Raw genomic sequence first — 15,932 nt, 5'->3', positions numbered from 1 at the left:
CAATATGCAAGGGTTTATGTATTTAAGATACAATATTGTGCTTGGCATGAGGCTGTGTGTATTGCTCAATGTTACCAGAGTAGCATAGGTACAACAGCAAATAAAATGGGTTGGGTCTGTGGATCAGAGTATGCAGGAAGCCCCAAGGACAGGATCATCTCTACAACAGACCTACCAAGCTTGTGAATCATGCCAAATAAAAAGTGCTAGACACTCTATATGGGGCCAGAGAAACATGGACTTTCATGTACACACAGGATCATCTCTAGAAACAGACCTACCAGGCTTGTGAATTGCAGCTTTTTGGTCATGCTGATCATGCCAAATACAAAGTGCTAGACACACTACATGGGGCCAGAGAAACATGGACCTCGTACCACCAGAAAAGGATGTGGTGTCTTTAAAGAATTTATCTTGACTCAGCATAAAGAAAACTCTCTTAGTATGTCAGTGTATTATCACTGAACTCACCCCCGTTCATATCTGACCAGGAAAAGCTAGCCAAAGAGAGAAAAGTGGACTCTGGCACTAATACCACCTTCTGCTGGCTAAAGGAAGCCCTTTAATCTGAACTAGTGCCCACAAATTATCACTTCTATTTCAGCCATGCAAACAGAATGGTGAGAGGCTGTAGTGGTAGGCCTCAGGCACAAGAAAAGTGCTCAAAGATTAGCATCATGAGCAATGACTTCACTAACACTAAGAGAATGGTCATATTGTAAATAAAAGTATGTGTATTTCAGGCAGGGATAGGATGACACATGGCTGGATGTCACTGGATGTCACAAGGCACCTCCATCTGTGCGTGGAGCTTAAAATAGGTATTTTGCTTCCATCAGGAGAAGACAGGGATAACAGTTAAGTAGCTGTAATCATAAATATTGTGCTAATCCTGCCCCAAAGAAGCCAGCAAGGCGATGAGAATCCAGGCCAGTAGAGCAAAGTTTCTTCACAATACCAGCATGCCATATTCCTTCATTAGCGCACTCATACTGAGCAGATTAAAAACACAATTCACTATTCCTTGCACTTTCCTACTCGCAACTCTCAGGTCTGAAACCCTGAATTAGCCCATCTTGTCTAAACCTCTGGCTTTACAATGCAACACATTCAGTAGTATATGCTGGACTATTGAAGGTTGCTTTAGAATTTGAACGGGTTTATCATGTGTTTGTCTCTGTGTTTGTTTTGAATAAACAAAACCATATGAGCTGCTTTGGCTTTAGATTGCTTTTTGCTACATTCCAGCTAGCTAGCTCTCTTCTATCGCACAATAGCTACCAACTAGATAAGATGAGGGCTACCATGTACAATACTACCTCCAAAACACTTGAAGCCAGAAAAAGGGCACCTGAACACACTCAAAAGAAAAGTGCTACCTGCCACATACACTGCATGATGCTTACACATGCCCAAGACAGGCTAGTGCCACTCTGCCTGTCAGGGGAGAGAGTAATGCTATCTTACACACATCGAGGCCAGAGCCAGTTATGCTCTCTCGGACTCTTGAAAACAGATAGTTTTAATATCGTCAGGATTCAATTTCATGATCTGCAGACTATAAGGAAAATGCATTTTTTTTTGCCATTTCGGAGCCCTTGCCTAAGCTTACAAATCCTTGGGTGAAGCAAAAGGAGACATACACTCATGAACCTGATTCATCACCAGCCTAACAGGTCTTGATGGATGGCTCCTCTCAAGAGGTGACAGTTCGCAAATCAGCATTTGAAATGGAAATAGGGCGCATACATCTCTTATTTTACATAGTAGATGGCTGTCCTCTTGAATCAGATGTATCCTAGCTTTTAGACAGACATTTAGTGGTATTTCTTTCAGTTTGTTCATTAATCTGTGACGGACATTACAAATTGTACAGCAGCTACAGGCCTAAATTATATTATACTTACATTAAATAAGGCAAAGTTAAAACTTTGTTATCCTTGTAAACTGTTTATATAATAAAAAATAAAACCTTGTTATAATTGTTTATTAGTTTTAATGTTTGTTTGTTTTTTTTTTTCATTTAATCTTCTTTTCATATATATTTTTCAGACTTTACATTTGTGGTTGTTTTCTCAATTTTTCTTATTATTTTTAACAGTATTTTACTTCAAATTTTTACACTGCATATTTGTTTTTACATACTGCTTGTGTAAATGGGATATCAAAATCATTAGCCTTAATTTTTGTACAAATAAAAGAAGAATTATTTGTATTTGTATGTATTTGTTGCTCTTCTGGTTGAATTAGGTAGTTGCTGCACTTCAGGTGGCATTAGCTTTAAATGAAAAGTTTGGGTAATTCCAACAATTAGGGCTAGACATTCATATTTTAGGCAAGGAGAACGTGAGGGACTGTTGCCCCAGATATCACACAAGAAAATATGCATAGCTTAAGGCGGTCTAACTGAAAGCCTCTTTTCAGCCTGATAAAGAATTAAAAAGGTGGTGGTAGAAGAACAGGGTTCTGAATTAGGGGAAAGCTTTACTCTTTCAGTAACTCTTTCTTTACTCTTACTATTTGCACATACACTAAGTAGGATTTAGTAAAGGGGTTTTGGACAGGACTTTCACTATTTATGTAGCACAATTATTTGGTTATTATGACAGCACAGATGGGCAGCAGGTAACATTGCAGCCTCACAGCTCCAGGGCACCTTGTTCAATCCTGAGCTTGGGTTGCTGTCTGTGTGGGATTTTACATGTTCTGGAGCATTTTTACCTTGAAATGGACTGGTATTTTACTCAGGGTGTATTTCAGCCTCAAATTTTAAGGTTTCTGGGATAGGTTGCCCTCACCACAACCCTGATCAGGATAAATGGGTTTTCTAAATGAATGATGATTGAATTATTTCTATTATTTCACACATCCTCAGACCTCTGTGATGAAGAGATGAGGAGGAGCTTAAGTCATATCAATGGCTGTATAGTCCAATACACAGTCTACTGTACATTCATAGATAGATAGATAGATAGATAGATAGATAGATAGATAGATAGATAGATAGATAGATAGATAGATAGATAGATAGATAGATAGACTTTATTGTTGTTGCAGAAAATGCAGATTTGATCCAGGTTTGTGTTTAAATGGGTCATGTTCCCACTTCATTTATTATTGCAATATATCTCATATCCCCACTCCCTTTAATTCTCACTTACACACCTGTAGTCCATCTCTCTTACATGTATGTATCATGTTTAAATGTATATAAGGTGTATGAACACACATACGAACACATTTCCAACTTTGTTCTAGCCTCATTTTAAGGTGTGCTGAAAGTGATGTATTGTCAGCTTTTGCTCATATCTGAGGTTTATTGGAGCATGTTCATTTGGTATTCTGATTGATTGTGCTGTCAAAGAGAAATTGCTTCGAAAATGAAAGGAATTAGAAACCACCTGCCCCAAAGTTGTCGCTGCCTGTGAATGTTACAATTCTATCAGACGGTGTGCTCATCATCCTATAATTTCTTTTAAAATTTAGATCAGTGGTAAGTTATGGATACTCATCTATGTACACTAGGGATTATGTTTAGGTTAAGAATAAAATAAATGTCAACAAATGCATTTTAAATAGTGAGCAGTTTAATCAGCTGGATTATGTCATTGTCATTGAAGGATATTCTTCTTTATTCTAAGAATAAAACAATATGATGCTGATGACTGGTATCACTATTGGAAACATGTGATACCTATTACAGCCCTACATATCTCTATTACTGATAAAGTAAATTAAACTTAAATATAAATAAATATATTTTAATGAAGATATGCAGTCTCCTTTTTGTCAGTCTTTCTGTCACAGATAATATTTAAACACACTTCACTCGTCTGAGGCTTGGATTTTTTGTTGTTTTTAGAAGCAAATATACACTATTATGAAGACAAAAAAAATCCAAATGAATAATTGGGCATATGGAGTTGATTATGAGGACATCGGGGTTTATAGCACCAATCTAACAAACCTCAGACCTTCCACAAGACCTTATACACTGTATTTCTATCTGATATCCATGTGTTTGGAAACCATGCAGTCGAAGGCTAAAATATTTTACGTAAACCTTCCTCAAAATATCTATCTCAGCTTTAAACCAACAGTTCAAGGTTACAGCTCCAAATGTAATGTTCTAATATAATAACATTTATTCTTGTCTATTTTTTGCCAGTTTGTTAACTAGCATAACTTTTCAGGTGTCTGCTATTTTGTGGTGTTGTCTATAGTCAACCATTTTCTCTGGATATTATTAAGCATAGTGCGCTATACAGTACTTCCAGGGTACAACCACTGCACTTTACTTCCATGTAAAAGTACCACAGTGCATAATGACCTATATAGTGTTGTGTATATAAGTAACTGAGTGAACAAGTTCTTTGCCTTTCTTTTAAAAGTGCCAGTAATGAATTGCCGAATCCAGTCTGATAGAAGCTAAATAAGTATTTCACTTCCATTCACTTCCATTGATTGCACTGAAAAACACTGTTTTCTGATGTGGGTGGTGGATACCATGTGTCACATTATGCATCATAAATGGAACAAAACACAGATGTGTTCACATGACAAGAGGCAAGCATGAGGATAAGATGATGTAGAGGCAATTTGCAGCTAAAAACTTGGGAGGAAACTTTCCCTGTAGAGATGAGTCAGATCCAAACACAAAGCAAAACATGCTGAGATATAGCAATTGAACAAAACCAAGCATGGGATCACTCCCACTTAGCTGCTACTTTTGTCAATTTTTCAAGTGAGTAGGCTGAGAAATCTGTGGTGAACAAAATGAACAGCATGTAACAGCAGCGATTTTGTCCAAAGCAAAAGTTCTTTACAAAAACGTGTTGTTATTGATGTTATCTTGTCACTTCTGATCTTCTATAATCAATCAGGTTTTTGGTTTGGTTTGTAATTGTTCTTGAATTGTACACCTCATACATTTCATTACGGAGCGTTTAGGCTTCACTAAAACTGAATCGTGTTACGTCACATCCAAGTTCCCTGACTTTTCCCTTTTTTGTCATTTTTATGGCTTGAATGTGAGAAAATATTCCTTTTTAACATTTCCACTGCCAAAGTAAATTTGCCTTGATAAATAGAAATTTGTTTCAAAATTAGAGAGGCATGCAATGTTTTGAAATGGGCAACACTGAAATATTATTCTGATATGTATTTCCACACACTTTCATTTTAAAAAGCTTAAACGTCTCATCATTTAAGGGAAGCCATAAAACTAGGTGTTGCTGTGTGCATCCCTTGAGGGCAGAAGATAAATAACACCAACTAAGCACTTTTGCCCATACAGACATCAGTCAATATTTTATTGTGAAGCTTGAACTGTCAGGGGAAATGCAGAGCTAATATGAAAGTAATAAATTTGCCTTTCTGGCAACTGGTTTTGTAACATCTATACTAAGAAGTCCAATTCTGTATTACGTTACATGTGTGATTAATGAAGCAGTGTTCAAAGACATGTAAAATAAAGTGCTACTGAAAGAGGCATAAACAGCTTCCCCGTTATAGAGGCAAAATCCATTCAACATTGCTGCCTTTGTTTACTCTGTGAAATACTGTGTGGTATATCGTATTTGAGTGTACAGTCTGGAGGTGGATTCGGCGTGTTGACTGGTGTTGTGTGACTCATTGCATGGCGCTTGGCGCCGACGTTTGTCAGCAACCCTGCAGCAAGGCTAAGTGATTAATTAGTCACAACAGGAGCTACTCGCTGACAGATATGCCAGACAGGTTACACTGCTTTGATCGTCATTCACTGCTGACAATCTATCTCCACCTACCAGAGCGAGGTGAGTGTTGAAATCAGTGGAGCCGCCTGCACGTGTGTCTCGTTTCTTCATTTGTCTCTGTCGGTGACTGCTACATTAATGGAAGAGGGACCGGTGACATTGACCGCAAGCATCAATCCACTGGCTCCTTTGTTTGCTAATTTGTCCTTTAGAGGCATATAATGCTGAAATAATTGCCTCTGCTGATCTGTGTTAAAAGAAAGTTTTCAGACATGGGGTCTGAAAATCCCCATGATATTTTTGTTGCCCTCTTTCTTTGTCTGAGGTAATAAGATCCCCAAGGTGATGTTGTTAGGTCTGAGAAGAAAGAAATTTAGACCAGACCCAACCTTCTATTCCTAAGTCACAAATAATTCTGACATATATTCAATACTTGACGTCTAGGAATGATGCAAGTCTCTAACCACCTTGTACTTTCTCTTTTTATTTCAGAGGGAACCCAAATGCACAACATGAGCCAGGCCCACCCCTACCCTGTCCTCAGCCAGCTGGCCCATGTGTACGAGCAGCAGCAGCAACCTGGCAAAGAGCTCAATAAATACGCCTCACTAAAAGCTGTTGGTAAGGCCAAGATATAGTTAACACTCTTTAAAAAGAAAAGAGACAATAACAATAGAGGGTGTTTCTGAATTCTGTATTGTATTTGTGGTCCTTAACCACTATATGCTCAACGAACACTTTATAAGGAACACCCGTACACCTATTTATTCATGCGGTTATCTAATCAGCCAATTATGTGGCAGCAATCCAGTGCATAAAATCATGCAGATATGAGCCAGGAGCTCCGGGTAATGTTCACATCAACCATCAGAACGGGGGAAAAAGCGATCTCAGTGATTTTGACCGTGACATGATTGTTGTTGCCAGACAGTCTGGTTTGAGTATTTCTATAACTGCTGATCTCCTGGGATTTTCACACACAACAGTCTCTAGAGTTCACTCAGAATGGTGCAATAAAGAAAGAAAACATTTGAGTGGCAGTTCTGCAGAAGGAAACACCTTGTTGATGAGAGAGGTCACTGCAGAATGGCCAGACTTGTTTGAGCTGACAGAAAAGCTACAGTAAGTTAGATAATCACTCTGCACAATTGTGGTGATCAGAAAACCTTCTCAGAACGCACATGTATGAATGAGCTATAACAGAAGAAGTCCATGTGAGGTTGCACTTCTGTGAGCCAAGGCTCACCAAAACTGTTGAAGACTGGGGAAAAAGCTTGGTCTGATAAATCTTGAAATCTAAACATTGTTACCGACCACGTGCAACTTAATGGCCACAATTTACCCATCTTCTAAAGACTACTTCCAGCATGTTAATACATCATGTCACAAGTCATCTCGAATCTGTTTTAATGAACATCAAAATGAGTTCAGGGTACTTTATTGGCCGTCCCAGTCCCAGTCTTCGCCCAGTTGAACATCTTTGGGATGTGGTAGATCGGGAGATTCACAGCATGAAGGTGCACCTGAAAAACACGTCTGGAACTGTGTGATGCAATCACATCAACATGGACCAGAATCCCAGAGGAAAGTTTCCAAAATCTTGTGGAATCCACACCATGAAGAATTGAAGCTGTTTTGAGAGAAAAGGGCCACTCTACCCAGTATTAGTGTAGTGTTCAGAATAAAGTGCTCTAAATGTTCTTGTTCTCTAATATATGTGTGCTATAATACACTCTCATTTCCTTGTTATATTGCAATAACAGTAGTTTACATGAGAAATATTTGACTTCATCTCATTCAGGGTTTTTTTTCCCAGACATTTAGATTTAATTTCAGCACTTCAATTGGTAAGAATAGCCAACTAAATCATAACTGCATTCAAGCAAGGCATGGACCTTTTCCAACATTATGATGCATGAGTGTCCCATTGTCTCCCACTTACCTCTGCATCTCTCATTTAGCCAGAGCCCAATGGAAAAGAGTATCATTTGAGCATGAAATGTATTCAATCATGACACTGCAGGTGAGCTTTCCTCTCCTGATGCAGCTTGCAAGTCCAGTCTGACCACCTAATGTCTTCTCATCATGAGTGACACTCTGAGAAACCATTTATAAGCGAAAAATGGACTCACTGGAGTCACTCTTATTCTTATTAGTTTTTCTTATTTAATTGCTTTTCCCTGAAAATTCCCAAAATAGCAAAAGGGAGCCACAGTTCTACCAATCGATAGTTATCTTTTCTGTGCCTTGAATGCATCTCTAAGGTCACCAGGTATTGAATTTTCCTTGGATTTAGAAAAAAAGGAACTAATAAAGGAACACTTCAGGAAAGGCATCCTAGGAGGATAGCTTATATCACTTCTTGGCAACAAATCTCTGGACACATACCACATTTTCCAACAAAGTCCGGCAAAGGCCAGTTTATCTCCCCATATTATCTAGAAAATATAGTGATAAGAAATGCGTGTACAGTAAAGACTATTATTCTCACAAAAACAAACTAGAAATGTATGTTTCCAACATCAGATTTGAAAATGGCGGCATACTTTGGTTATAATTAGGAACTAAGCATTGTGCCAACCCGAATAAAAAAATAAATATGGGATTATTTGCTTCTTAAGACCTTATTCAATTAGTAGTAAAGTTATGTTTTAAGTAATTTTGTGTACTGTAATCACTGCAGCCATGCCAGAGAAACTATTATTTATTTATTTGCTCTGATTCCATCTAAACTTATTTCTGTAAGTTCATAACTGACTTACTTTGCTGCCAAAAGACTCAGCCAGATGCTTAACAAGCATTTGACTGCCATTTTTCTTTTTTAAGGAACTGACCTATTGCTATTTTGAATAAGATGCAGACAGTATGATTCTGTCTTGAATATAGAAGTCTACAGTATTTAGACAGCGCATACAGCCTGCCATGAAAAAATTGATTCTCTGTGTCATTGCCATTTTACAATAGAGTATTTGTGATTATGTATTTTGCACAGCTGTCTCAATATAAATACCTAGCTAGCTAAACCATTGTTGAAAATCACTCAATGTATGAATGCAGCAGTTTAATAGATATTTGAACTCTATCAGGGACATTTGTCTCATAACTAACGACTCTGCCTCCGAGAGTGATACATGGGGCCAGGCACCAGTGGGAAAAAGTCTACTCCACCCAATGTCTCTTTCACTTTCCACAAGACAAATGAGCCTGAAAGGTTTATCTTCAAGGACATTAAAGTAACCAACCATCAAACACAGTCTGAGAAAGTCACCGCAGGATTTACAAGTGTGCTGGGATTTCGAGAAACAATTCTATGGTGAACGTGAATCATGTAGTGAAAGGAGACATCTCTAAACAAGCTGGACATTGCTGAATAGATCAACTAGTAAAACTAAGCTTACTGCGTCAATAAAACTGTTGACTTGCTCAATATAATTTGAGACCCATTTGAGCTTAATTGAAATCTCTTACAGGCAATCGAAGACGTGTTGAATAGAGCAAGCTGATTTTTGTTTGGAACCCCCCTGCAAACAACTTTAATTGAGGACTTTTATAAACGAGTAAAACATGCCATTAGCGTTCCAAATGGAGGAGGCGCAGTGAGAGCACACAGTCAGACACAGACGTCTCGTTGCAATGAACTGCATGACAGATTAAAGGTCAGAAGAAGACATTTGATAAACAAATGCCAGTGAGAACATTAGAGCCCTCGGGGTGGACGTATTAGCCCTGGGATCCTGACCATGCTGCTGCATTGTTCAAAAAGCAGACTTACAGATCAATGAGCATTTTTACTATATGAATTTAATGGTCAATGGATTTCAGAAGTGTCATGTGACAAAGTAGTTAATCTTCTGACCTGACTGATGTAAAAAAGAATCTGTTTTATTGAGCTGGCAATGTCTGTCTTGGTATGTAATTATAGCCTGCAGTAAAGTCCAGCCATAAGTAAAATATTTATTCAGACACTAAGATATAAAAAAAAGCATATAATCAGCAATGACTAGGAGCTATTCAGTAACTACAGTAAAACACATGCCTCTGCGAATCATCTGACCCTTGCAATTCATCCAGAATGCAGCTGTAGACATGTTTCCTACCTCCCCACATCCGCCAGTGCTGCATTCTCTCCACCAGCTACCTGTAGATGACTGCATCAAATTTATAACCCTTACACTTGCCAACAAAGCCAAAAACCTTAAAGCATTAATCACATGCAAGGGTGTATCACACTCTGTGAGACTCTAGCACAGCTTGTCTGGACCCACAATCTCTCAAGATACAAGGAAGACATGCAGCACTCTTTGCTACTGTATGTCCTGGTAGAGTGTTGCCACATAGGTTCCTGTATGAACAGGGCTTCAAACAAAGACTAAAGGTTTACCTCTTCCCCAAGCACTTAGAATTAACTCTTGTATTAAAAATAACTCTTGTCTTGTGTGTTTCTTTCATGTTCTACTTGACACCTCCAGTAGGAATTTAGCTTGATGCTACTCTTAGTCCCTGACCTAGTAAACAAGCATGAGGATGTGTTTTTGATAAAGACTACAAAGCGCTTCTGTAAGTCATACCGGATAAGGGCGTTTGATTAAATAAATAAATAAATAAATAAATAAATAAATAAATAAATAAATAAATAAATAAAAATGTAATGATTTTTTTGTAAGCAAGTGGTGCCTTAAAGATGACCAAAGTAGACAAATTGCTTTCTGACTACAACTCTGTGTATCCTCATGCATTATTCTTGTCTGTTTTGCTGTCAGCGTCAAAAGTGAACGGGGGTTTCTACACCAAGCAGCACTGCCACTTGACGGAGTTGGGAACGAAAAGCACCCTACCCCTCCACGCAATTAGGATGGAGCATGTGGAGCCCACTGCCTCATATGTCACTGAGATCCCCATCCCCAAGCAAAATGAACAGAAACCTAAGCCCCCCAAGCCCCATATTCCACATCGTCATATGGCCTACAGCTCCAACACCATAGCCAACCCAGGAATGCTGAAGGCCTGGGAGGGCACAGAGACTATGGGTCGGCGCAAGACCTATGGCCCTAGGAAGCCCTACATGGTGGGTCAGATGAATGAGCTCCACATTGCCCGCAGTCACCACTACCTACCCACACAGCCATACTTCATAACCAACAGTAAGACAGAAGTGACTGTGTGAAGGAATGACTTTGCCTCTGAAGGGCTCACCAGTCGCTGTGAGCAGGAGAAACGGATCATGATCCTGACTGTACCCTTCACTCTGCCCCTTGTGGAATGGAGGCGTAACTGCAGACGTGAGCCGGTCACACCATGATCGGCCACACAACCAGGCGGTCAGCAAGCAATGACAACAGCTGAACCAGGAGCATTCCATTGTTTTTGTGAAATGTTCACTATAATTTAAACCCATGCCAATGATGATATGTTTGATATGTTCAATCAGTGAGATAATATGTTGTTTTAATTCAAATCAATGAGAAAAAAAAGTGAAAGTAAACAAGCAATAAAAGCAATCTAATAAAAACTAATAAAATAATTGGGAATAAATGTTTACTCCAATAATTAAGAGGAAATAAGTGCAGTGGTGAACCCAAAGGTTCAAGGGCTAGTGTGGCATGTTGAACACAGGGCCAGTATTCCTTACAGTACCAGAGCTGATACACATGATTGCACAATTATTTCCCATAACCTCTCACTGCTGAAACTAACTTCATACTTGTATCTAAGAATATTTAGTGGCAGATGCCTTATTTGAACACACCCTGGAAAGACGTGAACTGTTACACCACAGACTGGTACTTTAGGGCTGTACCTTTCATTTTCATTCTAACAGTCCTCACTGTGTGTAGATTAACAAACTCAATTAACACTAATTATCTCACTCACTAACTCTGTAACAAGCCCCCGGAAATGTCATTCTTAAGAAATGGTATAATCTCTTAGACAGCCAGTTTCTACTGTATTTGTTACGGAGTGCCATGAGGTAGCATGTGAACTGGAGACTGTAGAGTAAAAAGCACTGTTAACTAACATGATCGCTCTGCTACAAATTGTGCCTGATGGCGCTTTAGCTTCGGAAACAAGTATTTGATCTCCCTTCAGTATAGTTCAAATGATTTCTTATGTGTTGTATTGTATCCTCTTGAAGGCATTAAAGCTTGTTGTACAATATTTCTTCATGACAATAGATGTATGTGCAGCTAAGTTGCAACCACTGGGTTTTAGCACTTTTATTTCAGTAGTAAGTAGTTTTGGGGAAGCTTTTATTTGACTCCACACAGACCTTCTGGTGAAATTGATTTTTAAAGTATATATATTTATACTCTTGCCAGTATATGTATGCAAATGATACAGTTCATTGTGCCAAGAATTAGCTTGTTAAAGTTGTGTTTAATTTGATCTATTTGTCTTTTTTCACTCACTTGTACATTCCAACTGAGAAAAAAAAGGGTTTCTTCTGCTGCATCACAGTATAAGGGATGTGGTTGTTTTGGAAATGATGATATCTTTCAAAATCAGTTAATGATATTGGAATAAAATAAGCATTTCTTCTTTCTCTCCATAATATTTCTCTGTCGTTGTCTTCAGTGTTAACTGGAAGTATACAAAATATAAAAATATATATAATATTTCCTACAAAATAGCACATCAATTGGAACAATCCCATTCTACGTGGGATTTTATAGAAAGCCTGGTACTTTCCTGGACACAGTTTTCCCAGTTAGTGTTTTTCTTTTTTTTTTTTTTGTATGTTAGACTTGAATCAAGAATAGTCTAATGTTCACACGATTTCATCTCAGGAGTCCTTGTTTTTTCTCTGTAGCTTTAGGAAATCATTTCTTCTTTGCACCACAGTGTATTATGGAAAAACAATTTTAAAAAAAGGTGAAATAACCAAAAACACAAGTGCATCATTTTATGACATATTTGCTCTCTAGACAGTTTATGACTCACATTCTCCTTTTTTTCAATGTACATAGGTCCAAAATGGTATTTTAGTGTTTATTCTAGAGTAAGAAAGAGGGCTCAGTGTGTCAGTGTGCAGTGTGTGGATTTCTCTGACGATGATCTGAAAAGAAAAGAAGCACTAATTGATTAGATTCAGGGTTCTTGGAGCAAGTATATGGTCTCTAATCCAATTCTCTAAATCTGGCACTCCTTCACCTCTAAACAGGTGCCTCAAATGATCCAGTATTTGAATGCACTTGTTTGTGTTGAGGCTTTGTAACTCTGCCAAAAATTAAAATTGGGGCAGTGGGTGCAAGTGACCTAATTAGCAGAATCTAGCTTTCTTGGTCTGCAGTGTGCTTGGCACTAAGATATATTCATCTGTCAGACTCTGTGGGCCATTCAGTCACGGCGGTGAAGACGCAGCTGATGCTCTGCATTAAACTAGCAGTCTTCCCCTGCACTGAACTCACCATAGAGATTACTGAGTACAGGTCTATGTCATTTTTTTTCCCCTGCTGATGAAGAGCAGTTTGAATCATACTACAATTTACTACAATGTTGTAGTGAGAGGGAATGATATACTGTATATATTTACGTAGCAACCTTTACAGCAAAAATGAGCTTCTATAACCTGGCTAGCTACAAAACATTTTTAAAAGAGCTAATGCCTGATCCTATTTTATGGAGTTGCATCAGCTTCACCAAAGAAAGAAAGCAGTTTCTGCTACTTAATTTTTTTAAAAACCTGAAAAATAAATAAATAAATAAATAAATAAAAATCTTTGATTAATAGTACAATCAAATTACATAATTCAAACTGAGGAGCAATTAGTTGTAGCAGGAAGTAAGTAGTCCTACTATTACTAAAACTTACTAATTACTTAAAAGTAGTAGTACTAAATCAAGCAGCCAGCTTAAGAGCCAGTATAAAATGGAGCTGGAGAACCCCGAGAAACCCGCAGTGTGAAACTCTACACAAACACTATAATGACCTCAGGATTGAACCAGAAACCCTGGAGCTGGGAAACTGCCCATTTCATACTTCTCTGAAATACTGCTTCATCTGTGCACTAAAATATTACAACAAAATCTATTTAATCAGACTGACACAGTGCTGGAAATGTCATTATTTTCTTCTGATGGTAAAACAGCAGACATTTTAAACTTGCTAAAGAAAATAATCAGACCATTTTGACCCAAAATATGTGCTTTTGCTTCATTTGGCATTTTAAACTATTATAAATGTTTTATAACAATATTACTCTTTACACATCATGAGGCAGAGGTAAATAGTGAGACAAGTAGGACATGAATACTAGGCACAAGATAATATGATAATTCTTATAAAATATGATCATATGGATTTAGTCAATAATCTGTTTAAACTAATCAAGGTTTACTTCTCATGTTATGTATTATGATATTAATATATTATCATTTCTGAAATGGGATTATGTTCTTTGATACTGTGAGATTAAACAGAGCTGTGGATTTAGCAACACGTGAAAGCTAAACACATTACGGATGTGCTCTTAATGGGGCTTTAAAGAGATTTGTTAGATGAATTTCATCTAGCAGCATTCGATGATATTGCCACTGTTCTTCATTTTCAGATGGATTTCTGACCTACCGCTAGGAAATGTTCAGACCTCATTTCAAGCTTTCGTATAATGAGAGGCGGTAAATATTCCAGCACAATTTTAAGCACAGCAAAAACAAAGCATTTTTCTGTTCACTAAAATGCCACCATAATGCTGATGCATATCCTCTCCTTAAAACCACTTCAGCTGCCTGTGGAGCTTCTGTTTATTCAAAAGCAGCTCGCAGTATAGCTAATGCGCTAATCCATTTTCTTAGGTGGCAATAAGAGAACAGGCACATTTTACTGTAAGCTCTGCGTTCTGTCTCTTGATCGTTTGTTTACATTTTGTCTTCTCAAGTGGATTATTAAAAAAATGTATTATAAAATGTATATTCTAGCATAAATTGCTGTAGGCATTCGGTATGCTAAACTGCTTCAGCCAAATCCATGCTGTATATACAACCCTGTTTTCTCAGTTTTTTAATTTTGAATGTATTGACAAAAACCCATGCGAACCGGCATAAAGGCACCAGTGTTCTCACAGATTAATTACGTAGGGTCTCTGCAGAGCTGCTCTCCTGAGTGCATGCTGAAACTAGAACAAAAGTGAGCTGATTTTTTGTCTTTAATTACAGCAGAACCTTCCTGCATGGGCTGTTTAAAAGAATCCAATTAAATGCCCAAAACAACCACTGACGCCAGTAATATGTGACACCAGACACTGATCTCATATAGAAATTTCAAATGCACCTTTGCTGTCTTTCACATGATCTGAAACTCCTACTTTAGATTCGACTGAAAGTGTCGTTTCTCTGCAAAGCAGCAGATCTGGGGAATTAAGCTGTGTTCTTCCAGCACAAAGATTTGATTGCTGATGAGATTAGCAGTATGTGAGCACAGATCAAACACTGATGGCTAGGAAGTTTTGGGTGCATGGTGTTCATCCTGAAACACTGAGCAAAAGTCAAATATGTTTGTTGTTAGTCTTCCAACCGTGTATCCAGTCTTCTGCTGTCTGAGAGAGTCAGCGTGTACAGTCTCCTCCTTTTCGCGGAATTTTAGCGTGGCCCGATTTGTGGCTCACCATCTGCTCTGTTCAAACCCAGATAAAAAGCTCCTCAGCAGGCCTTCTTTAAAGGCCATCGAATGTCTTATTGATTACTGTGCAGAAGTGAGTAAGAGGCTGAATTGAATCTGTCTGGCTGGATCAGTCCTCTGTAAGTCTGAGTGACCAATAACCAGGTTTGAGTCCAGATGACACCATGCGGGGCGGAGAGCTTTGTCTCTAAAACACCCTTGCAGCTTGTTCATGAACTCAAACGATGCACAAGTCTGTACTGAAATGAAGATTTGGATAGTGTTCGAGAAGTGAGTCTGTTATTAAAGTGATGAATAAATCATGGCAGGTCATAAGAGCCGTTAGCAGGAGGTACTGTTATGAAAGAAAGATTCAGATTGGTTCTTTCACTTTATGGTGCAATGATATCCTGAGTGATTAAGATCTGAGTGGCACATTGGAAATTCTAATATCAGTTCTTCCTTGTTTCTGACAGGATCTGTCTGAGTGCCTTTGTATCAGGCAAGTGCACAAGATTGAAAAAAAAAATGCACTTTGGAAATATTAGACACAGAACAAAGAAAATACTTTCTTATGAGAGATGACCAATGATGGTGGCTGA

The 15,932-nt window shown here is 38.2% G+C and overlaps 1 protein-coding gene across 1 annotated transcript in view; it reads left to right on the top strand.

Annotated features, from left to right (window-relative positions):
• The window catches only part of shisa9a (shisa family member 9a), a 29,878-nt gene that overhangs the window by 12,211 nt on the left and 1,735 nt on the right, over positions 1-15,932 (top strand). Inside the window, exons 3-4 of the mRNA XM_058407146.1 lie at positions 6,228-6,356; positions 10,496-15,932. The exon at positions 10,496-15,932 is cut by the window's right edge and continues 1,735 nt beyond it. Coding sequence (XP_058263129.1) covers positions 6,228-6,356; positions 10,496-10,899 — 533 coding nt within the window. The 3' untranslated portion in view covers positions 10,900-15,932. The remainder of the gene's footprint in view (positions 1-6,227; positions 6,357-10,495) is intronic.

The sequence above is a fragment of the Hemibagrus wyckioides genome, linkage group LG13, assembly GCF_019097595.1.
Source record: "Hemibagrus wyckioides isolate EC202008001 linkage group LG13, SWU_Hwy_1.0, whole genome shotgun sequence".
In the NCBI taxonomy this organism is placed as follows: Eukaryota; Metazoa; Chordata; class Actinopteri; order Siluriformes; family Bagridae; genus Hemibagrus; species Hemibagrus wyckioides.
Note: the sequence above shows the minus strand (reverse complement) of the source record. Positions and strands in the feature narration are given on the sequence as shown.